This window comes from Belonocnema kinseyi, chromosome 2 (genome assembly GCF_010883055.1).
Source record: "Belonocnema kinseyi isolate 2016_QV_RU_SX_M_011 chromosome 2, B_treatae_v1, whole genome shotgun sequence".
In the NCBI taxonomy this organism is placed as follows: Eukaryota; Metazoa; Arthropoda; class Insecta; order Hymenoptera; family Cynipidae; genus Belonocnema; species Belonocnema kinseyi.
Genome location: NC_046658.1, coordinates 54,217,713 through 54,243,577, shown reverse-complemented (window position 1 = coordinate 54,243,577; position 25,865 = coordinate 54,217,713). Strand labels below are relative to the sequence as shown.

The 25,865-nt window shown below is 31.9% G+C and overlaps 1 protein-coding gene across 3 annotated transcripts in view; it reads right to left on the bottom strand.

Annotated features, from left to right (window-relative positions):
• LOC117167159 (MAGUK p55 subfamily member 6) overlaps positions 1-15,196 on the bottom strand; it is a 61,185-nt gene extending 45,989 nt beyond the window's left edge. The window contains exon 1 of one of the 3 annotated variants that reach the window (XM_033351881.1): positions 15,094-15,196. In XM_033351881.1, coding sequence (XP_033207772.1) covers positions 15,094-15,181 — 88 coding nt within the window. In that variant the 5' untranslated portion in view covers positions 15,182-15,196. Of the gene's footprint in view, positions 1-3,138; positions 3,622-15,093 lie in introns of those variants that run through there. The other 2 variants (XM_033351882.1, XM_033351880.1) reach the window with 2 other exon arrangements.
• Positions 15,197-25,865: the final 10,669 nt, after the last annotated feature.

Here is a 25,865-nt window from a genome sequence, read left to right as displayed (position 1 = left end):
TATAAAATATAATGCAATTCAAAATAAGTTTGATTTCAACATTTTTTTAATGCTAAATTCATTTGTTTACTTTTCGAATGATTAAATTATTCAGCTTGCAATGCTTAATTCTAAGCTCTTTTATGTGACAAAATTTTCCTTTTAGGTCTTCATTTTTAAGCGCACATTGTCAATAAAAAAGATTTAAACACACAAAATGATATATTTTATAGATTTTAACATCGAAAATTCAAGTTTTTCAATATAAAAGCCTGAATAGTTAACCAAATTTAAATATGCGTTTGAAAGTTCATCAACTATTTTCCATTCTACAATTATTTAAAATTAGTCTAAAATATTCTATTTTTAACCCAGTTAACTTAATCAAAAAAAATGTAACTAAAAGTTTTAAAGCCCCCTTTTTAAACATGTAAATAATTGATCCTTTAAATTAAATAATATTGAAAAATGAATTTTGAAGCTTCAATTTTAAAAGCTAAAAATTCAAAGGTTTTAATTTTGAGCGCTTTAAGTTGCAGTTGAGTTTTTATTGCTTGAAGATGAAAATGTTTTTCGCTTTAAAAGTTCAAATTTGTTAATTTAAATGATCGTGAAAAATGTTTGCGAACCGAAAAACCCATGATATGGCTGGGAGTGTTTTTCTTTTTATAAAATAAAATTGAAAAATATTTCGCAAAATGCTTGAATTGTTATTTGAATGAACGTGGACCCTGAGTACTTTTACGTGGACTTTCTATTTTCAGTAAGATAAAAATAAGTAAGAAAACTCTTTACTCTAATAATCATAAAACCACAGATTAAACCAGAAAGTATCCCACGCTCCGATTGAAGATGCAAGGTATCTAAACAGAATTTAGCTTTTATTTGAAAAATGTCTACCGTGCAACGTTAGCGTAGCTTTTGATATTGCGCTATACAGAACTACTACTCTATAGTTGAAGTTTATTGGAAAATTTATGACCCGTTTACGATTCGACAGCTTCCATTGGCTCAGTCAACATAACATTTTCTCAAGGGTTGGCCTGTAATTTACATACAGTTATCTAAATTACCTCCTATACTCGAGTATTTTAAAATAAGTTAATGATTCTTCTGTTTTCAAACATTGCAGAAATAGAGTAATTGTTTCCGTCCACCAAAAATGTCTTCTTAGTCAAACAAAGGCAATTTTCATTTCTATTTAAAATCTGTGAAATACTTACCATCTTTTTTCTCACGACTCTTGTACAATGAATGATTTATATAGAGTAGCTGAATGAAACCATGTGCTAAATGCGTGTCAATGAATGCTTAAGCATGCGAAAAGGCTACAAAAACTTGGCAGTTATTATTTTTCTAAAAATAAGAAAGACCCTTGGACGAGTGAAAAGTAGATACCAAGAAACAGTTTTTCCACGGAAAGAAATTTATAGAATATGTTATAATATCATTCAAGGTATATGTTTTTCATTTAAAATTTTAAATCGTTGGAACTAAAAGTCTGCAGTTAAAATTGTACTCTAGGTGAGAAATATCAATTAATTTTTTCGACTTAAAAAAATCTCTATTGTACCTTTTTAATTGAATTTCTCTCTATTCATAATTTCTGAAATGCAACTGCAAAAAATAGCAAACATGCATGTTTGAAATACAAAGTATTTTACGGCTTAAGCCAAAAGCTTATTCGCCGCGAATATCTCCCCATTATATCGAAGAGAAATAAAAATAAACGATCCTATTAAAGAGAATGTGTTCCCAAAATTCTCAACAACATCACAGAGTTCGCCGATAAGAATCAATTACGTATTAAGAAAAACTTTCATTCGTGAGGCCAACAAGGAGGCCAATAATTGTTTGAATAAAATTATTATAAATCATATTTTAAAATACATAGCGAAAATAGCGAGCTTCTTACAGAATTCTCATTTTGATTGCCAAATTATTTTATCAAATTAAAATACATGTATAATACTGTACCTTTTCTAAATTTACAATTGAAAACTGTTTAATTTTATAGATATACATGATGTAGATCAGAAGTCACGAGTTTTTCGATTATAAATCTTCCAACTTTAAAATTACAGATATTTTTGTTTTAAAACCTGCATTGTTTTTAATTGTAAATTGCCAAAATTAAAAACTGCTAAATTTTAAAAATGTATAAATATACATTTTTAGATTTGGATTAAAAAGACTTTAAGATTGAAGAGTTTTTAACTTTGTTATTTAAAAAAAAGAATGCAAGTTTACAATTAAGAACTTGACTTTTGATCCTCAGAGATTTAATATTCAAAGTTCTACAATGTTGAATAGTTATAACTGAATACTCTTTAATTTGAAGGATATATAAATGAATATACTTAAATTTTAATGATTCTGAAGATCAAAAGTCAAGAGTTTTGAATCCTAAATCTTCCAAATTATTGAAACTTCAAATGAAAATCATAAAAATTACAAAATTTTGAATTGTAAGTTTTCAAAGTTAAAAAATCTTTAATTTTAAAGATTTATAATTCAAAGTTGTACAGTTTTTAGAGAGCTATAGTTGTGCTAGATTTTTCAAGATTTACAATAAAAAATCCTTCAACTTTAATTATTATAATTTAATGCAATTTTATATGCATTTTTGACATCCGAAAGAAATTAAGGGTCATTTTTTATATTTGTTAATTATATCGAAATTAAAAGTAATTTACAGAAAAACTATGCTCAGTGTAAAAAAGTACCGACTGATAATGATACTACGGAGAGATTATGTCAAAATTATGTGGCAATTATGTTTTATACAGAAAAGAACATAAAGTAACATAAAGAAACATTTGTTACGTTCCTTTTCGTTTCTTTCGGCATAGAACTTTGATGAAACACAATTTTGATATCGTGCCTCCGTAAATGAAATTTTTTCTAATATTTTTTCATACTTAGCATATTTATTAGATTAATTATCTTAAATTTATAAAAATAATGGACAATTATCAGAAAGTTCCCTTTAATTCTTCCCGGATCCCTGATTAGTATTAATTATACTGTAAACAAAAAACACTTACCGAGTATTTGTACTAAAGAATGCGAAATTCCTATCACTTCTGTCTCATTTAATTTATCTGCTGATTTCAAGAATTTCATATATTTGTTCTTTATTATAATACACTTATTTACCATTTTCAAAATGATGTACTTTGGCTCCATTCACAGCATCCATGCTCGCCAATAATCGACGATCATCCATTTTTTCTTTCCGACCGAAGAAAACCATTTTTGATTATTTCACTTCTGTCACTTATGGCACAATAAGCGATATTCGATTGCAAAAAGTGGTCATACACAAAAATTGATGAATGCGCAATTTTTTCGCGCCTTTTGTACATTTGCACTTTCAGATTAACAACCAATCCACCCGAGTAGAATCATCAAAAGAAATTTAAAAGGGACTTTTAAAAGAAAAACTGTTTTCGTCACTGGTTGATTGTGGTGTCAATATGCGAGAGCTACCGCTGAACGAATGAAAGCGTGTTTCTTAACCCACTACCTGTTGGGCCTTAAGCCTTAATGCCCCTAGACTGTAGAATTGTAGATGTGAGGGGGACGAAAGCGACACCGTTCTGAGCTCACCGAACAACTAACGGAAACCAGGTGAGACTCTAAACTTCCCAACGTTTACAAGATATTCTTGAAGGAGGTGCACTAAAGGGATTCCATTACACTCCACGTGCTAAGTCTCTTTTCACAATATTGTTATTCACAGGACTTCACGTTGCACACTTTGAAATTGGAACGCTATTGTTTTAACTTGCCATTTATGTTTACATTTTTTAAAATTAGCTTCTCGTGAAATGAATAATAATAAAAAACAAAAACTAATATCTTATTTTGAACATTTGAAAATCTGAATCCTGTTCTATTGTACTTTAAAACGAAAAGAAATGATTGAAAATAGCCAATAATATATTGAACCTAAGGCTGGTCATGAGGCTTAATTATCGAAATTAAATTTAGGGTAAACATGGGTAACAGCGATACCTTAAAAAAAAGAAGACTATTCATTTATGTGTTTACCCAATAGCACGGAACGTTCTTGGAACGTGTAAAATGTCTGCCGCTTGGAACGTTCCAGGAACGCTCGACTGGGACCTGAGAGGAACCTTCGATTATTGTTATTTTTAACAAAAATTTCTTGTAAACCGTAAGTGATAGGTACAAATGAATGCTATTTTTAGTTTTGTGTACCGCATATACCACACTATAATATTATGTCTATATCATAAATTGACATCGATTTTGACCTGCCACTTACAGTTTACACTTGTATTGATAATAATAACAATAACGGTAATTTAAGTTTGGAACGTTTCTAGAACGTTTTGAAGCGGTGGAGATTTTACACGTTCCGGGAACTAAGTATGGGCGTATGAACATTTTACTTCACTTATGCGGGCTTAGAATCACTCTAAGTTTAGTCACAATCTGTGATAACCGGCGGCTGCATCTGACTTTATTAGAAGTACTTGCATTCGCTTGGACGTTTGTCCAGGAGAGAAGAAAACTGCAGAAAACCACCTCCCGATTCTAGCCGGTTTTTTAACAGTTGAGTTTGAAGACGGACATTCGACCCTATTCATCGAATGCACACAATCATCCTCGGCGTCAAACCTTTCGCTCGATATTAGATAAAAGGCAGCAAATGCACAACTTGGACGTACGTCGTAGATCGTTACCCATCCGAGTGCTACACTCAAAATGGCTGGACCATACCTCCAGTAAACTACAGGCCACATTTAGTGAACAACGTCTTTAATTATTTTGAATTAAAAAGAATTCAAAACATTATTCGTTAAAATTATTATGCAATTCAGTTACTTTAGACAAAAAAGATTATTATTATTATAAAAAACATTTCGGTGTTGAAATGTTGTCACAGACTTATACTGCCCAACATGTCGAAGGCATTTTTGGCTAGAGTTGGATTTTTATTTGCTCATTTTGCACTTGATTGCATAATGCAATCAAGTGATCTGAAGAGAGCAGTCTGTCCAGACATATTGGACAAAGCCTGGTTTTTACCCCATCATTGACGCATTGGGTTGCAGTCAAGTACACGATTGGGCGACCTACAGCTTAAGGTGGGTTCCGAACCACCAGAACCTCGTTGAAGGTACATTGAAAAATTTCCAGAGATACCGGTTCAGGGATCGAACCCCGGACCTCTGAGGTGAAGTCCGAGTTATTATTATATCATGAAGCCAGTTCTCTTTTGGGGTAGGCGTGACTCACTAGGTGGCGAAGGCAATAATGGGAGGAAGAAGGTATAAGTAAAGATTTTTTAGATAGATCTGGAATTCACGTGTTACTTATTTAAGTAACATGTTCGTTTCACAACACTGTTCCGACTCACGTTGCTGATCAATCTCTCTAGCAATCTCCTCAAGTGAAGAGTCTCAAAAAGTCATCATGTGAGCCCATTAGTATAAAAGGTGTTTTGTTTCAGGTGTCATTCACTTCGCTAAGAATCGTTTTATAAACTATTATTTGCTACACTTTTCTGTCCTGGCATACTTATCTAACTTCCTTGACGCCTTTGTATTTTTTTGATGCAAGCTCTCGTGTTTCTGTGGCTTCTTATGTCTCTTCTAATTAGGGTCTCAATATAACTTTATATAATCAGGAGTTCGCAAGATTTAGATCCTTTCGAGTGAAATTTTCAAAATTTTATTTAGCATTCTTCAATATATTGCTACGAATGTTAAAGTATTTACGAGGAGCAAAAAACATTTCAGGGCCGTCTAGTGAATTAAAAAAATATCTTCCAAATCTTGGATGGATATATACAAACGAAAAAGCAGTTTGATGATGTTTCGAATTTTGACAACATACAAGGAGAAAAAAATGTTCCTTAGGGATGAAAGAAGTTTTTCCAAAAAGTTTTAGATTTTTTGTCTTCAAGGGGAAAAAGTTAGGGCGATGTGACTATTATGCATGGCGTGCTGAGCTTGACTCGGATCGTACGCGAAGGCCAAGGAACGCCAAGTTGCCGCGCTGTTTTCGGGATCCGAGTCGAGCGCAGCACGCCGGGGAAAATGAAAAATGTGTTAGCATAAGGTAGAGATGATTTGAATTAGTATCTTTTAGCTTTTCTGTATCAAGAAAAATCTTGAATTTTCGTACCCTTTTTTGAGGCGTACAATTTCGGGATTTCTCATGGAAAAAAATATATTTTTTATAGGTTTATGTAAAAATACTACTTATTTACATTAAACTGGGAAAGAAGAATGCAATGTTAAAACTTTATAATGATATCACTTAAGTTTTATGATCCTGCGAGCAGATCGTTTGTAATAGGCTGCTCCTAACCCCAAAATCTCAATAAACTGTTATCGCCTTTTACGTCAGCAATGGAATTTGAAAACTTAAATTGAAATGAATACAATACTTCACACGAATATTCCTTAATGTTAATGTTCACACTTATAGAAAATAATAAGTTATAACTAGAATCTTGAGTTAAAACTAAAAATAATATATTGTTACACTATAACCTAACTCAGAAGCAGAAAAGTATCTATGTCTATATCTTTAAGAGCATACCGATCAAAGTTTTCGATTTTTTTCAGTTTTTGGATATATCGGATCTTGACGTCTCCAGACAGTTTCCTCAAATATTCCATCTGCATTTCGAAAAACCAAAAACAATTTTTAAAAACGACGGCAATACATGCAAACTATAGGGACATAAGGAGGAGGCTATTCCCCTGAAGGCCGCTCGGAGTGCGTGACGTCACTAGTGAGAATGCTCTATGTAAAAGCTTTTGTTCGTTCACGCCTGAGTGACCACCGCCCATCCTGCGCGACTCCTGTTACGCCAATCTGCGGTGCAGCGTAAATTTTCGGAACGACTATAGCGGGGCGTTCTAACGAAAAGTTTCACTGTATTTTTAAAAATTCACTATGAGACTCTTAAATGTTTTCAAACTTCGTAAAAACTCTAATAGTGGTAGAATATGTTGAGAAGTGTCAAATAAAATTTCCAAGAAAAAATATCAATTTTCAAAATTTGCTCCGCTGCCGAACTTCAGACTAATTTGAAGTAATTTAAAAATATTTAAAGTATTCAGATTTAAAGTGGATTAAGTGGATGAAAGGGAATTCAAGTATGAATTCAATTAAAATAAGCTGAATTAATTTATAGTGAAGTCATGTGAATGTAACTTAATGAATGTAAATTTTGAGAAAACAGATTGAATTTACAAGAATTCATGCTACAAATTAGGAATTAAAAATTTCTAAATAATATTCACACCATTTTTCAATATTTTAGTCACTCATGTTTAGTAATATTTATGTCGATTATTTTCTCACATAAATAACCAATTACAGTGCAGGAAAAGTTAAACGCGTTATGCTTTAAGACTGAGTAGAATGTTTGCAGATGGTATCAAATGACTAATTATTTATACTGTTGCATTATCTATACTCTACGGGTCAATGATTTTAAGTAATCACATGCATCTAAAGTATTAAACTCTCCAATTTCAAACTCAAATAATTTAAATTTCCGTTAATAGGTTTTTGTAATTCTGTATTTTGAATTTTTCAACGTTCCTTTAGAAAAACATACGATCATAGATTTCTAATGTCATTTGCAATGTCCTACTTTACCCGAAGGATAATTGTAGATTTTAAAAATATTGTTCTCTTTCTTTACATTGCAAGATAATCTTGATCTGACCTGCTTTTAATTTCAAGACGGACGAAAAATTCCCACTGAAGTGGAACAACTGACATGGAATCCTCCGAATACGTTCGCATACGCTTCATGATCTTATTTTTGGAAAGAAATTTATTTTTTACTCTTAAATATTTTCTTGTTTTTTTAATACAAAGTAATTATAAATGTACATATTCACTGTGCATAAGTTTGAGTGTTTTCAATGATTATTTAGTTTCTAAATACATTGGAATATTGTTCAATTACCTACTGATTAATAATAGATAGCAATTAATCATTAAAATTAAATCATTAATAGTAATTGACGATAAGTTAACAATATTATTAGACATTTATTTATATAATATTCAGGGCTTATTAAAAGGGACAATATTATACAAAATAGGCAGTAAAAATCAAAATAGGTAGTGTTAAATAAAAACGTAGGTAGTATAACAATTCAAAGAAATGCAAATCGAAACAAAAATTAACTTAAATTTTTTTCATATATGTTTGAAATTGTTAAGAAAATCAAATTAAGCATTTATAATAATTCGTATTATTTGTATGTAAAGATAATTGCAGGTCAAAGTAATCGATTCCGCGTATAAAAAAGGTTAGCATTAATGAAAGCGACGAATAACAAACTGTAGATTATGAAGTATTCAAAAGAACAAAAATTTGTCCAACAAAATTCTTCCCATTATGTAAACTATGATTATTAAATAGAAAATTTAAAGTTTTTGTAAAAAATGCCTATTTTTTGTTCAGAGTATTATTTGGATCTGACATGCAGTTAGCGATTGGATGCAAGAAATCCTATGCACTCGCGAACCCAATACAAATATTAAATTTAATACAATTAATTTTTTTAATATTTTTTAAAACCTATATAAATATATATATATCAACTTATCCAAATCACGAACCTGATAACGTTGACTTATTCTAATAGGGCCTATAATGTTTAAAATTTCGGACCACATACCCTCTGCATGTCGACTCCCCCCCATACACACACACTGGCACAAACATACAAGAAGAAGCCTACACATTTTTTCCCAACTGTATCGACAACAGGCTTCAAAGGCCCAAATGTTCTAAAAACAGAAAATAAGAAGATTTTTCACGAAAATAGGGGAATAAATTCTTTTACATAAAATTAATGTAGGTAATATATTAAAATCAATTTAAAACACTTTAAATTCCTATTATTTTAATTTAAAATGTTGCATTTTCAAAAAAACAGATAAATTTTTAACCAAAAAGGTGAATTTTTAAACACAAAGATTAATTTACTATCAAAATACGAATTTTCAAAAAATACATGAATTATAAACGAAATAGTTACATTTTAAACCAAAGATATGAATTTTCAACTAACTTACGAATCTCCAAATAAAGAAGGAATTTATGAATGAATCTAACAAAATAGTTCAAGTTTTAACGGAGTTGTTGATTTTACAACCATGAACAATTTTCTTACGATTTTCTTACAAAAAATTTAAGTCCTTAAACAAAACAGACTGATTTTTAGCCAAGTATTTGCAATTTTAACTCAAAAGATTATTGAATTTTCAGTTAAAACAATTAATTTACAAAGCAAAAGATAATTTGAAACGAAATTAGTTTAAGGCAGATCACAGAAAAAAAGTTTGAGATTAAGGAAAAAAGTTTTCTGTGAATTTGTTCACCTAGAAGAAGCGTTTGACATGGTGAATAGAAGTAAACTTTGAGAAGTCATTAAAGAGTATGGAGTCAAGGGATGGCTGCTACAAGCAATAAAAAAAATGTGCTGGTAGTAAAGCTAGTGTAAGGGTTACTGGGAAACTCAGTGACTAGTCCTTTATCAGAAGTGAAAATATATCAAGTAAAGCTAAAAGGGCAACACATAATTCTATATTTATATAAACTGTGCTGTACGGTAGCGAGGCCTGTACCTATATGCCAATAAAAGAATAAGAGTAAAATTATAATGAGAACATGCACGAATGCTTAGAATTTACGAATGAGACCCTAATTTGAAGAGACGTAAGAAGCCATAGAAGCACAAGAGCTTGCATGAGAAAATGTATGGACGTGAAGGAAGCTAGAAAGGTATGCCAGGAGAGAAAAGTGTGGCGACAAATTGTTTATAAAAAATGCATGAAGAAGTGTATCAGTGCAGTGAATGGCGCCTGAAACAAAAGACATTGGACACTAATGGGCCCGAATAGGCAGCTTCACATTCTGAAATTGCCTCTTCATTTGAGGTGATAGCTAGAGAGATTGATCAGCAACCTTGGTCGGAGCTATGCTACGGAACGAACGTGTTATTTAAATAAATAACATGAGAATTCCAGATCAACCTAAAAATCTATACGCCCTCAACCACAGTGCGTTACCCCTTCCCCACCGCGTGATTCACGCTCATTCCGAAAGGGAAATGGCTTAATTGTATAATAATAGTTCAATTTTAAACCAAAGAGATATAGTGGAACATAGTGAAATTTAAAAATTCAACCAGTTGCTTAAAAATTGACCTACATTAATGAAAATGCATTTTATTTGGTTAAAGGTTCATCCATTTGGTTGAAAATTGAACTATTGATTTTTTTCATAGTTTGAAAAGCTTACGTCAAAATCGTTCAACTTGCAACGAATGTCATACTTTTTTAGGCTCGTCCGCGGCTGCACCCATCTATACCCAAGTGCGCAGTCACATACGGCTCAACATTGGCCCATAGTCGGCAAAAATATTGCCGAAGCTCGGCTGCCACTATCGCACTTGGCAGCCAAGGTTTGGCTGCCATTGTCGGCTCAACACTGGGTACCAGTATTGGACCAAACCTGGCTACCATCGTCGTGCCATTGCCGGATTGATAAATATGGCCTTGACTTGGCAGCCAGGGCTTGGCTGCCATTGTCAACCCAGCACTGGCTACGGTCTAAGGATATGAAAACAAAGATATTTAAAAAATAAATATTGATTGATTGCGAGTACTTTGAATATAAATATTAATGGTCCTGTTTAGACTGAATACATGTATTACATTTTGAACATTATATTACAAATAAAATTTCTAACGCTACGGGGTATCGAACCTGCATCTATATACCTAAATCTATTACCTAACAGCCGGGCGTGCTAATCACTACGCTAAACTGACAAGTTGAAACTCTGTGAAAAAGCCATTCTCATAAGCTGCAGTTCAGAAAAGTTAAAGAACCAAATTTTAAGCTCTCTTTTTCTGATTATTTATTATTATGTGACGTTGTGTAAATGTAAAATACACGAAATTTTAACAGGAATATCAATACAATAATTTTTAAATTAATAATTTAAATCGATTATAATTTTTCTTCGCGTAATATTTTATTTTTACACGTTGTAGCCTTGGTGAAACAAAGTGCCGATTCTGGGTCAAGCATCGGTGGAGAATCGGTAAATATAAATAGCCAATATAGGCTGCCAGCACTGGCTCAACATTGGGCCGATTTAAATAAAACATGGTTTGCCGTGGTAAAAGTGACACTTGGCCCAGTAATGTGCCATCACTGGGCCAGACTTTGGCTGATCCTCGTGAAACATGGTTCCCCGTACTAAAAGTGAGACTTGGCGCAATAAAGTGCTGATACTGGGCCAAGCATCGCTGGAGGGTCGGCAAATATAAATAGCCAGTATGGGCTGCCAGCACTGGCTCAACACCGGGCCGATTAAAATGCCGATATTGGCCCAATAACTTAAGCCGACCTTTGGCTGCCAAAATTGGACCAACACTGGGCCGTCTATTCAGCTCCGGCAATTCGCACTTGGGTAACCATCATTTTCCTATTTTTCATTTTCTGACACAAAACCATCAATATATCATAAAGATACAAATTCTAACTATCCCGAATACATTTAATAAGCATAATTTTTATTAAATTTAATTATTTTAATTCAATTCATAAAGTTAGTGCAGTGCGTACTCTCGTATCAGTACTTGCTCTACCCCCCACAATGGGACAAGAAAAGTTATTCTTGACGAATTTCTAGCCTACACTATTTATTCGGCTTGAAAGTTTTTTTCATGTAAAATTTTTAAAAGATTTGATTGTTTGGATTTTTCATAAAAAAAATTAGTTAATTTTTTATTTAACAACGAATTGGACAATTTTTTTTAACTTTTCAAAAGTATCATTTTTTAAATATTATTCAGATTTATCAAAAAAAGGTCTTATTAATATTGTATTGAAAGGCTGATCCACTTAAGCCTCGTAGCCGTGCGGTTAAAACCGATTGTACTATGCCTTTTTATTTTAAAACGCCGGTGAAATAGAGGCAATACGCGGGTCACCCTCGCTGCTACAGTATCATTCAAGTCTTTTAGCATGAGTACATATAGCACTAAACTCTGTTCAGTGAGAGAATGATCGACAGCGCGCAGTTTTTTCAGAAAAAGGTGGAGTAAATCCTGTAAAGGGTGTGTTTAACAAATATTAAACATGCATTAGAAGTTTTTTCTACGGCTATAAATCTAAGAATGATGACGTTTGGGGAAAAAAGAGGTCAGACACTTAAAACTCAGGCCCTTCGCAGCAAGGTTTCCAAGGATTTTGAATCTCTAAGCCACGCCTTTATGACAGTTTGCGCGAACTGGACGAAAAATTGTCGTTCCTGTCGATCATACTCTCACTGAACAGAGTATAGGGTCTTGAGGACTTATCTTCATTAAGTATGAGCCTGTGGAAAATTTTCTTTTTATTACGAATGGCTTATAATTCCTGTATGAATTTAATCACAACCAGTGATTACCCACGGATGCATCCGGATTTATTCATTCTGAGTTCAGCCGTTTATTTGACAGTCGATTTTGAAGGCTAACGCTAATGCCCTCGGTATAAAAGGTCTTATATCTATGCTAAAACTATCTAGAAATAATTTCCATTCGGTTAGAATAATTTTGTTAGAAGCTTTGTGTTTCTTTATAAACAAATAAATGAACAAAAGTTATTTTTCGGGATTGGCAATTCTTAGTTCATTCTAATCCAGAGATTTGGTATAAAATGTGAGAAAAAGTAATGTTTTATTACCATCGATTTAAAAAGAAGTCAGCAATAATCCATTTTTATAAAAAAATACACAATTTAAAAATCCTTCAGCAAATAGGCTAATTTTTCAAGTTCTCATCATTTATGATTGAGAAAGTATTAGAATTATTCAAAACTTCACGTCTTAGTTTTTCAACAAATTACCACGTTTTCATACCTCCTGAAACTGAATATCAAGTTTTGGTGTGGCGCCTGTCTGTATGTCTGTATGTCTAAAATAAAAAGATAACCCTCGTAAAAACGATTGGATTCAATTCAGCTTTGGCACACTTTTTTGTCCAAAAAGAAAGAATGATTTCGTAAACTAAGCATTCCTTGACCAACGGTTATGATATTATCCATCGAAAATGCTATACAAAAGTCGAATATTCCGATGTTACGCCAAACGGCGACCGATTCGTGAAAAAAGTTTAACAGAAGAATTAAGCTTTTTAAAATAGCTACAATTTTCATTTTAACCATTTTTTTGATAGGCATCGACAGATATGTAAAAAAACATGTAAAAAACACAAATCATTTTCATAAACAAATTTAGACTTTCACTATTTTTCAACGAATAGGCCCAATTTTTTTACAAAATCAACTAAAAATCTCTTTGAGATTACTTCTCGCCATGATACTTTCCAAACTAACAAAATTTGCTATTTACTTAACAATATTCATAAACAAATTCAGAATTTGGCTATTTTTAATGAATATGCTTAATTATTCTTTTCGAATTGCTTAAGAGCGACTTAATGATGACATATCGCTATGATACATTTGTTGTTTTAAAACATTATTTAAATAATTAAAAACTGTTGCAGTTTTAGAAATTATCATAGCGAAAAGTCATTGCAAATACTTTTTAAGTTGATTTCCCGATAAAACTGTTTTTATTCGTTAAAAATAACAAAAGTATAAATTTCATTATGAAAATTATAAAAATTAATAATATTTCTTGTGATTTTGTAAAGTATGTTAGCAAAAAGTCATCGAGAAAAATTCTTAGTTAATTTCGTAAAAGTTGAGCCTATTCGTCAAAAAAGAGCCAGACTCTGAATATTTGTATGAACATTGTTTAAATATTTAATAATTTTGGAGAATTTTCAAATTATCATAGAAAAAGGTAATCGGAAAAACATTTTTAGTTGATTCCGTACAAAATTGAGAGTATTCTTTGAAAAATATATAAAAACTTAAATTGTTTATAAGAATTATGGAATAAAACGTTCATTTATCTCACTTTGTATACCAAAACTTTGGAATTTATTGTGTTAAAAGTTTCCAATATCAAAAAATAAGTTTTGTTTTTAAATTTGTTTATGAAGTAATAACTTTTTCTATCGAAATTATGCTTACATACTAAACATAATTTCTAGATAGCTTTGACACAGATTTAAGCCAGTGTTTGAACAATGTGAAAATTAAAAAAAAAACGGCACTTCTGAAAACTTGAAAAAATATCAATTTTTTTGTTAAATAAAAATGGAATAAAATGTCAGGCTCGTATAAAAAGTGCGGGTTAAAGATTTATTTGTCGACAGAAATTTTTTTTTTGCGTTACCGTTCGTACCTTTGAATATTTCTCATATTCATTTTCGATTTTAAAAGATTCAAATATTATTTTTTGAGACTTCTTGCCTCTGCAATTCGATAGTCACCACTCCCTTACTTTTTTCTGACTTCTTGGTGAAATGGGAAAGTTTCATACCTTTAGTTCAATATAAAGCACATTTCTCACTAAAAAATTTACCTGGGGAAACTTTTCGAATAGCTCACTATATTTGCAAAAAAAAAGACTTATTTGATCTAAAATTATCCCAGTTGATCGTAATTTTACTTACTTCAATTTTACAAAAAATCTAGATTTCACAAAATGTAAACCGCATTTTATTGTTTTACTTAAAAGTCTCTCTTTGAAGAAATTTAAAACTCGCAAAACACAATGGCAAGTTAACTAAAAATTTAATGAGTCGCTCTATTTAATCCGATCTTTCGTACAACGATTTTATCTCCCGCAGAGTTTGGTACACACGTGGGCGCACTTCGGCAGTGAGAGAAAGGTGTTTATGCGAACGTGTGGTTACGAACTACTTGAGATTTTAGATCTTTGGTCTGAGGGTCGCAACTCCAGACCCCGAAACAAACCAGCTGATCACTTCAAAGTCAGGAGAAGGGAAGATGATGGTGCCGTCGGTGGAGGTGGACGGGGAGAAAATCGCAGCATTCCCGTCACGACGTCGAGACGCCAGACGTAGACGTCGGAAGTTTCTCGCATCGGGAGCAGCGATTATTATCAAATCAAGAAGCAAAGCAGAAGAAAATTAAAGATAAAAAAAATTTCTTTAAAGACTCACCCGTGTCTGAATGAATTCGACTTGAACCACTTGTCCGATGCATAAGGGATGAAAGTGCTGCAGACCACCTCCAAAAGTCTCCTTTCATTTTTTTTCAGTTTAAAAGCAACAGAGTCTTCGAAAAAACTTTTCTATCTCTAAAAAGCTTCTTCGACTCGTCCAAGTTCGAAAGACGAATATAATTGCAAATCTAGTTTCCAGGGATTGATGTTTCCCTCTTTTGATTTTCTCCATGGAAACGGTTCGATTGATTTTAGAATTAAGGAGTCTCATAAAGAATACCTGCACGGAACCCTATTGAATATCACGATTCATGAAATTGATGTCGTTGCCAACATACTGCGCGACTCTGGAACCAGTAATGCCCACGACAACAGAAAAAGATTTCGTAAGATGTCAGGAGTGACGGCTTCTTCGAGTCTCGTGAGTGTTAGATTGTTGGGAATAACCCACAGAATCTACTTATAGATCAGTGACGTCTGCGAATCGATCGGATTTATTGGGCTTCGGATAAAGGGTTGCACTTTCAAGTAGACCAGACGTGTGACTATAGTCGCGTAAAGGTATAAGGAAAACTATAGTGTTGAGGGTTGGTTGTCACTATTTGTATGCAAGGAAGGTTTACCCCCTCCCCCCAGGACGGTTCGCATTAATGAGTATCCTGACGATCGATCGTCACGTGACTGAGAATCATCAAGTTCAGCTTTTAACGCTTATCTAAAAGAAAATAAAGACTTACTACATCAATCATAATTAATTTTTCAGTAAATATGGGGTTTTCACTAGTTTTATATATGTAAACAGAGTGTCCAGCGGACTAGGAAATCGGAAAAACCCGGGAACATGTTGTGAATTTTATATAGGATCGAGCATTACTTTATTCTATCGCAAAAGCTACTTTTCTCTATTTGATCTTCTTTTTATTGTTTAGTCGGTAATCAGAGAGAGGGAGAGAGAGAGAGAGAGATGGGGAAAAGTCAGATTGCTTTACATATCTTTCATGACACCATAAAGTGTCCATCCTACATGAAAGACCTGGAAAACCTGGAATTGTCAGGAAATTTGTATATACCTGGAGAAACCTATAAATGTCAGGGATTTTTGTTGGGAGCGGGCATAATTTTTTTAAATTGCATTAATTTTTCTAATTGTAAATTCAAATATTCTATTTTTGGTTGAAAATGTATCGTTTTTAGTTTAAAATTGAAGTGAAACTCTTGTATAGCGCCGATTTTGGGACTGCTGGTCCTCGCGCAGCTCCTGTTACACCTAATTGTGGCGCGGCGTAAATTCTTGGAAGGGTTATAGAAGGAAGGGCTATTAAAGGGTTTCACTCTACTAATTTGAAATTTAAACCCATTCCTTAAAAATTAATTTTTTGGTTGATGATTCATCATTTTAATTGGAAATTCGTCTCCTTGGTTGAAAACTAAATTATTTGGTCAAATACCTTTGTTTCCCTTGACTGAAAATTGATATTTTTTTAATGAAAATTTAACTATTTAAAACTATTTTACTGTTTTAGTTGAACATTCCATCATTTTAGTTAAACATTGATTTCTTTGGTTGAACATTATTTTTTTTATTACAGTTTTAACTTCAATTTTTAGTTGAAAAATGATATTTGTTTATCAAAAATTCGTATTTTTTATTATAAATTAATCATTTTGGTGGAAAATTCAAGTATTATTTCCGCCTTTCAAAAAATTTCCGATTCTCTATGCTGGTTGTGAGTCAAATTTGATTCAATTTTGAGAATTTTTAAATGAAAAGGCCAAAACTGTCGTTAGCCCTAATAGATAATTTTTATACTGGGCCTGCTAACAGGGCCATTTTGAGTAAAAAGGGCTACATTTCCATGTATTTGCATAACAACGCAATCATGAGCGTTTTTCTCTGGGTTCTCAGTAATTTTCTTTCCATTAGATACGCAAAACACACCTCCCAGTGGCGTAATTTCCTTACAGCGAAACATCGCATTGTGTGTGTGGGGGGGGGGGGGATCCTTCTGTGAGGGGGCCTCCTACGGCCAGTGGTAAAATTATATTTTATTTTCAATTTTATACATTGTTGTGCATTTTTAAATCATTATTTATTTGAATTATAGAAATTAGAAAGAATATATTAAACATTTTTAAATATTTGAACAAATCTAATTCATTTAAACCATTCTTTTTCTAAAAATATTTTAAAACCGCATTTTATGAATTAAACTTAATTTATGATTATTATGACACAATATGCATTGACACGACGTTTTAAACCAAATTTACTACTCAATATCATTCAATATTATGTTTAATTATGAATTTGCAATCCAATAGTTTTTAATAGATTTTAGTATAATTCAACGGATGTCAACAATTTTCAATTTTAAGAGAATACTTTGAATGAATAAAAATGAAAAAATAATGATTTTAAAACATCACACAAGATTTTCAAAATGACCAGAAACAAATCTCGAAGATTTGAAGACAATTTTAGGGGTAATTTAAGTTACTTTAAAAGATATTTCCGAATTTTTCAATTTTAAAAGAGATAAAAAACATTTTAATACTTTTAAAGATTTTTGAAAATTTAGTCAATATTTTAACTTCTTTTCAAGGTTTGAATGGTCCTAACAATCTTCTAAACTGGTTTAAATTTTTCCTAAATTTGTGTAATCTCTTTTTAGACAAACAAATTTTTTTTTAAGTTTTCTAGATTTTTTTTTTACATATCCGAAATATTCCGAAGTCTTCTCGGCTAATGAAAAAACTTAAAATCTAAAACACTACAAGAAAAAATTCGAAAAAGCACAGACTTGCGTTTGAAAAGTGTAAGGAAAAGGCTACACAAAATTTTCAAACCTGGGGTATTGAACCAGTCTTTGTAGAAAAACGTAAATCACAGCGTAAGAAGCATTTTAATATTAGTAAAGAATTTAAGAAAATATAGGTCTTTAATCACACCTTAAGGTATCTAAGGTGTAATTAGACATTGTGAATGCATAGTTTACAGAGAAATTATAGATTCGATATCATGAGGATTTCACAAAAGAATTCCCCTTGCAAGTCATCAACTTTATCCTATTTTTAAATAGTAACGGACTCAATGAGACGTCAAAAGTAAAAGATGTTTTTCGCACTTTACTCATTAAATACAGTTTCATGAAAAGCTATTTTTCAGAAGTAATCTATTAAAAATGTATTAAACTCTGCATGCTACATTATAACAACTTGCGCAAGGACGTTCAGCAAATTAAAAATGACAAAATCCTATTTACGGAATAGAATGCATTATAGTCGACTCTTAAATCTATCTCTATTGACAACTGACATATTGACCAAAACTATGTAAAATTTGTAATATAAATTGTCTAAAATAAAATATAATTTGTAATATATTATAAAAAGAACTATGTTGGATATTTTATTTTTTTTTAATGTATTTCAGCTACACTCATACGATGTTTGCTTTTTAATTTTATAAGAGGGGCCTCCTAAATATTTCTGCGGTGGGGCCTACATGGTTGTAGTTAAGCCACTGACACCTCCATGCAAAAAATGAAGTCGGCCGAAATAATAGTTTTTGCACTAGGCGTGGTCACGCACAAGAAACTATTTTACCGACTGTATAAGGGTTTCCTACGCAATCCTAAACATTAATAATTTTTGTTAAAGATTTACCTTTTTGGTCTAAAATGCAAATATTCCCGTTGAAAAATCATCATTTTAGTTAGAAATTTATCAGTCTGTTTGAAAAGGTAACTATTTTTTTGAAATCAGTATTTTTGGTTGTCAAAAATTCATATATTTGTTTGAAGATTAATCTTTTCAAATATAAAGTTAAATATTTAATTTTTGATTAAAACTCCTTTTTTCAGTCAAAGTTCATGTATTTTGTTGAAAATTCGTCTTATTTGATATAAATTAATCTTCTTGGTTGAAAATTCACATCTTTGTTTGAAATTCCAACTATGCCGGTTAAAGATTCACCATTTTGTTGAAAAATCGCCTTTTTTTAAATTATCTTCATGATTAAAAATTTATGTCCTTGTTAGAAAATTCACCTTTTTGGCTGAAAATGCAATTTATCCAGTTAAATATTATTCATCTTAGTTGAAAGTTGGTGTTTTTGGTTGAAAATAAAACTGCTTGGTTTAAACTCCCCTAAACTTTTGATAGAATTGACATATCAGCGTGATTTTTTTAATGCAGGTAGTTAAAGTTAGAGTGTCATAGGTATTCAGATTCTCATCTGTCAATTAAGGCCACTTACGACCACAAAAATTACGAAAATGTTAAGGTACTGAGAAAATCCTTTTTTTCTTACTTGTAATGGATGTCTCGTTCAATTATTTACTCATTTACACAAAACATTTTAGAATCAATGAAAGCTCAGATTTAAATAAGTTTCAGGATGAAACTTTGGCATGAATTGTATATTTCTTTCGAAAAGTGCCGTCGTGAGTTTACGAAAAGTTATATTTTTGAAATCTCATAAATCGATGTAATGTCATATTCTGACTACGAAAGTCGCTATGAAAATACCAAAAAAAGTAATTTTCAAGATAAACACAAAAAAAAAAAAACGACTTGCTTAACATACAAATGCAGAAAGAGGCATACTAACGGCCAGTAAGTAGCGGGTTTGATAAAGAAGCTATATACCCTAAATAAAATATAAGGTTGAGGAACATCGCAACTTCCCAGTGTAAATGACGGTGTTAAGAACCGCCATTTACATTGATCTGTCAATTTCTTGCTTAGGGTAGAAAACTCGATTTTCGACCCGCTCCAAAGGCATCGAAAGTCGTATTTTCGATTAAGGCATGGCAAAAAATATTTACTCATTGTTACACTGCATTATCCCTTCTGTTGAAAATTAACTTCTAAGGCAGTGAGAAATATTTTGCTTGTTGCGTAAAAATGTGTATTTTTTTCATAATTTTTACTATTTAATTTTTCTAGATCGGGTTCTAAATTAAAGGTTAGGGAAAGATATATTTGTAGGAAGATTTATAATTCAGGTAGTTGTTGTGCCAAAAGTCAGACCTCTGATGGAAAGACATGTTTTCTATAATTTTAGCATATTGAAATAATATTATCAGTTCCCAGGGGGAATAGTCGGACATTTGCCAGAGTTCACGACCGGCGCAGTACCGCGCCAGTTGTAATCCAGAATAAATACCAGTACTGGCTGTTAGTACGGTGCCAACCATAGGCATAGTACTGGTTTACGACTGGCTCAGTACTGACTGTCATTACTGATAGAATATTGGCGCAAGAATTCCGTCAACGGTTGGCGCCGTATTGGTCTACAACTGGCGCAGTACTGATCAACACCACCGGTGAAATACCGATATAGGAGTTCCGCTAACGGTTGGCGTGATACTGGTATACTACTGGCGATGTACTGATACGTATTACCAGTCAAATACTGACACACGAATTCAACCAACGGTTGGCATCATACTGGTATACTACTGGCGTAGGCGTAATATGCATTACTGGTGAAGTACTGGTAACAACGTTTCGCTACCGATTGGCGTACTACTGGCCACATACCGACTTTAAGTTCTGATTTGAAAACCAACACAAGACTTCAGCCAGTGGTTGGCTTCATACTGGGTCCACTACTGGTGTAGTACTGCTACGCATTACTAGTCAAATACTAATACACGAGTTCAACTAACGGTTGGCATCATACTGGTTTACTACTGACTTATGAGTAATGTTGTGATACTGGTGAAATACCGAAACCGACGTTTCACCGGCGATTGGCGCACTACTGATTACATACCAACTTTAAGTTCTGATTAAAAAACCGACATAAGAGTTCAGCCAATGTTTTGATGAAGCATGATATCCCTCATATAAGTAAGTAATAAAACCATCTAGTGCAAACATTATGGAAAAGGTGTATTTTTAATTAAGAAACATATATTTTATTTCCAAAATTAGACATATAGTACAGTTTGTAGTTATTGATATTCTTTATTGATAATCGTTCAAAATAGTATAATTTCAAATTGAAAGCCTTAATACTTAAAAAATTTTTAGTGCTTTGTTTGAAAGTCAAAGGCTTATTTTTTTCTTTGTACAGAAATGATTTTGCAAAAATTCGAAAATGTTTCAGTAGGACTTTAATGTCTGTCTATCACCGGCTGGTTCTCTAATGCAGGAGATGGAGAAGGCCGTAAGAAGAATCGAAACAGAAACTCATGACGTTTCATCGTCTAACTTAAGTATCGAATAATATATTCATTTTTAGATTTTAAAAGTTCTTTTGCTTTTTACCGCTAACTTTTAGCTTATACTCATCTTTTTCTTACTGATAACTTTTAATATTAGGGTTTGGACTAGTACCGCGCCAGTATCAGCGGTATGTAGGTGCCCAGTATTTCAGATCAGTACAGAACTTGATTATCCTTATGGTTTTTACCAGTAGGGCGCCAGTACTATCAGTACGCATTTACCTAGTACTGCAGGTCAGTACAAAATTTAAATATCATTAGGGCATTCAGCCTTACCGCGCCACTTACAAAATTATATACTGGCCCCGTATTGTGAGTCAGTACAGAATTTAGTTATCATTAGGGGTTTCACCAGTACCAAGCCAGTACCAACGTTATTCACTGGCCCGGTACTGCAAGTCAGTACATACCTTCGTTATCACTTGAAGCCTGACCAGTACTTGCCTAGTACTCATCTGCAGTAGTGGCCCAGTGATGAACTTCAGTGCTGGCCCAGTACTGCAGGTCAGTACCTCGCCGAGTTTGCAGTATTGGTCAGCCAGTACTGGACCAGTACTAACTGAGGGTACCGCACCAGTACTAAATGTAAGTACTAGCCCAGTACTGGTTAAATACTGCAAGTCAGTACAGAACATTGTTATCATTAGGGGTTTTACTGGTACAAAGCCAGTAGTCCTGTCAGCATTCTAACAGCACCGTGCCAGTGCCGAACTCCCCCCGGCGGTACTGGCGCGGTACTGCGCCGGTGGAAAATTTCCCCCTGGGTTATTTCTGACGAGGGAAAAAACATTGGTTTTTTTGGAATAAGTGTCAATTTTACGAGAAATATTTATTTTTAAAGTATTTTTTGGAATTGAATTTTTTCTTACTGTCGCTTCTTACGGATTGAAAAAAATGGTTTAATTTTTATAAAGTATGGCCTATTTTTTCTGACAAAACATCCCCTACAATTTTACGGATTCCAATTGGTTAAAAAGTGGGATGAAATTAAATTAAAAAATATCTATAGGCTTTTCATTTTTTTAAAATCACCTCGTTCACGCCTCACATTCGGCTTGGTAATACAAGTAACAGTACTGGGTCAAAAATTGTAGGTGCCCTGAACTTAATACAAATCTGGTATAAATGAAGTATATTATTATACATTTACAAGGCCAACCATTTATAAAAAAGCGCTATAAATAAAATAATTCCTCTTTTTTTGTGAACACAAGTCGTCTTTGAAATCCTGGAAATTTTGATGAAATCTTTGAAACCTTTTGAAATCTTTGTGAATTCGTTGAAATCTCTTGAAGTACTTAAAATCTTTGCGACTTGAAATTTCTGTGAATTCTTTTGGAGTCATTCTCAATTTTTGTAAAATGTTTGAAATCTCTACAATCTTTAGAATACCTGAAATCTTTGTAAAATTTTTATGACGTATTTGTGAATGCTTAGTTTAAAATTTGTTTGTGAAACCTTTTGTGTTAGTTTCAAATAATTGAAACCCTTAAAATCTTCTCAAATTTGTTAAAACCTGATTTGATAGTTTAACGTCTTTTAAATATTTATGAAATATTTGAAATCTTTTGAAAGCTTTACAATATTTGGAAATGTTCGAAATCTTTGTGAAAATTTTGAAATCTGGTGTAAACGCCATTTTCAAATTTTCGAAATCATTGCAATCTTTATGAAATGTTCAAAATCTTTGGGAAATTTTTTTGAACTCTTTTAAATATTTGTAAATTTTTGTTATTTATTCAAACCATCGAATTTTTTGAAATCTTAGTGAAACAACCGACTTTGGAATAGAGGACATGCCCCCCCCCATTTTGCGAGGTTGCCGGAAAAAAAATTTCCTCAAGTTTGAGCCAAATCGGTTAATTTTCGGCCCTTTTCAGGGCCGAAAAGGCCCTGCAAATCCCATAAGATTGACATAGGGAAATTTTGGTTTTCGGAAAAATAGGATTCAAGTTTCTGAATTTAAACTTAGCTTGCGGGAGATATTAAGAATTTTTTGGGGAGTCCCTAATCAATCATTTCCATTAAATTACTTCAAAGTTTTATGCCCCTCACCCCCCCTTGTGGTGCCCCAAAAATGCCCCAAAAATCTGAAATTGACATGTTTGCCCAGAATTGACATATAAATGCTTTGTTTTTTCGTTTTTTGCCACCAATTATTTTTGTTTTCAATTGGAATAGTTTTAAGTATTTTTTAATTAATTAAAATAGTTTAAACAATTTATTTTTGTTTAAATAATTTTTTTTGCACTCACTCATTGAAAGGTAGATATTTTATGTTTGATTGGACAATTGGTAATTTTTAGGTATAATGATCTTTGTTTCAAGCCTTTAGTATTTGTTTAAACAATTTATTATTATTTAATGGTAACTTTATCTTAAAAAGAGGTATAAAACTCTAGTTTTTCAAATTTAATTAGATTTGCTGCTTATAATTAAATATCTACGCCATGTAGATACTAGTATCTTTTTTTGTAATAAATTCTTATTTGTTTAAATAAATTTTCTTTGTTTAAATAATTTTTTTCGAAAATATATGTTTGAAACTTCTGTTTTTCTGCAAATATTGTGGTAATTTGTCATTGTAAAGAGCAAATTTTTTGGTCTAAACAATTAATGTTTTGTTTAATAAATTTATTACATATTAATGTAACATTTTATTGGAAATAGTCATTCAAAAATGTTATTTTTTTCTCAATTCAATTCTTAAAGGAATTAGAAATCTTGGTATTTTTTGAACGTCACTGGAAATTAAAACACAACATTTTGCTCTCATAAATGAAAAATTACCACATTAATTGCAAAAAACAGAAATTTTAAAAACTTATTTTCGAAAAAAATTGTATAAACAAACCAAATTTATTTAAACAAATAAGAATTTATTACACAATAAGGTACTAGTATCTAAATGACGCAGATATTCAATAATAAGCAGAAAAGCTAACTAATTTTTTTTTAAACTAGAGTTTTATACCTATTTTTAAGAAGTTAAAATTAAATAATAATTGATTGTTTAAACAAATACTAAATGCTTGAAACAAAGATCATTATTCCTAAAAATGTCCAATTGTTCAATCAAACATAAGAAATCTAGCTTTCAATGAGTAATAGCAAAAAAAATTATTTAAACAAAACTAAATTGTTTAAACCATTGTTAATTAGTTTAAAAATACTTAAAAACATTCCACTTAACAAACAAAATTAATTTATGGCAAAGAAGGGAAAAACAGAGCATTTGTGTGTAAATTTTTGGAAAAAATGTCAATTTCAGTTTTTTCGGGCATTTTTGGGGCTGCACAAGGGGGAAGGGGCATCAAAATTTAAAGTAATTTAATGGAAATGATTGATTAGAGACTCCTTAACAAATTCTTAATATCTCCCGCAAGCTAAGTAAAAATCCAGAAACCTGAATCCCATTGTTCCGAAAACCAAAATTTCCCCATGTTAATCTTATCGGATTTTCAGGGTCTTTGAGGCATGTCTTAATATTAACCGATTTGGCTCAAATTTGTAGGGAATTTTTTTTCAGCCACTACACGAAATGTACACGCCTCTTTTCAATCGTTCAAATCCATTAAATCTTCGTAAAACGTTCATAAATCTTTGTAAAACGTTCAAAAATCCTTTTAAATATTTTAAAATCTTTACAATATATTGAAACCTTCTAGAATCTCTAGCAATGCTTTGTAATCTGATACTCAAAACCTAAGTGGTCAAATCCTTGAAATTTTCTACTAATAACTTTTATAATTTGTAAGTTGAATATAATAAAAAAATGTATACTTTAGCCAATAATACCATTTTTGCCTTAAAACAAAATACCGGGAAACATGTGTCCGTACATGAATCTTGACCAGTTTAGCGGGAAACATGAAGTTCTCCGATTCACACCGTGAGCGCTCGGCTTTGAGGTTCAATCGTCGGATTCGGGTAACCTCGGGAGATTATCGGAGCTATTCCGATTTTTTGATATAATGTTTGGCAATTTCCTCAACTGAATATTACAATTTTTTTTAGCGTCTATCACAGAAAATAAAAATATCTCTTATTACCTTTCACTTTCTCTTTGATTATATTAATTTTTAGAATATTTATATTAACTTTTGTACCGCAATCTATTAATTTCTATAATTGCTTTTTTATTATTTGAATGTCATTAACAATTTTTCTTATTCTGCTATTCTTTGCTATTGAATATACCAATTCTAGTTCTAAAGATATTAAATTTTCATATTCTAATTGTAAAGTTTCGTAATTACGTTAACAATAATTTTCATATATACACGATTTCCCTAAATCGTAATCGACTCTATCAATTTTGAATATTGAAATATCAAGTATTATTATAAAATTTATTTTAGTGTGAGAACCATAAATATAATATTCAAAATCTGGGACGAATTCCAGTGATATTTTTTTCTGAAAATAATACAACTTATGGGGCATTATTCCTCAACTGCCCCAACTCAAAAAGTCATGTTTTTCGATTGTCTCTAAATTCTGGGAATATGTTCGCCTACCCAACAGTAGTTAA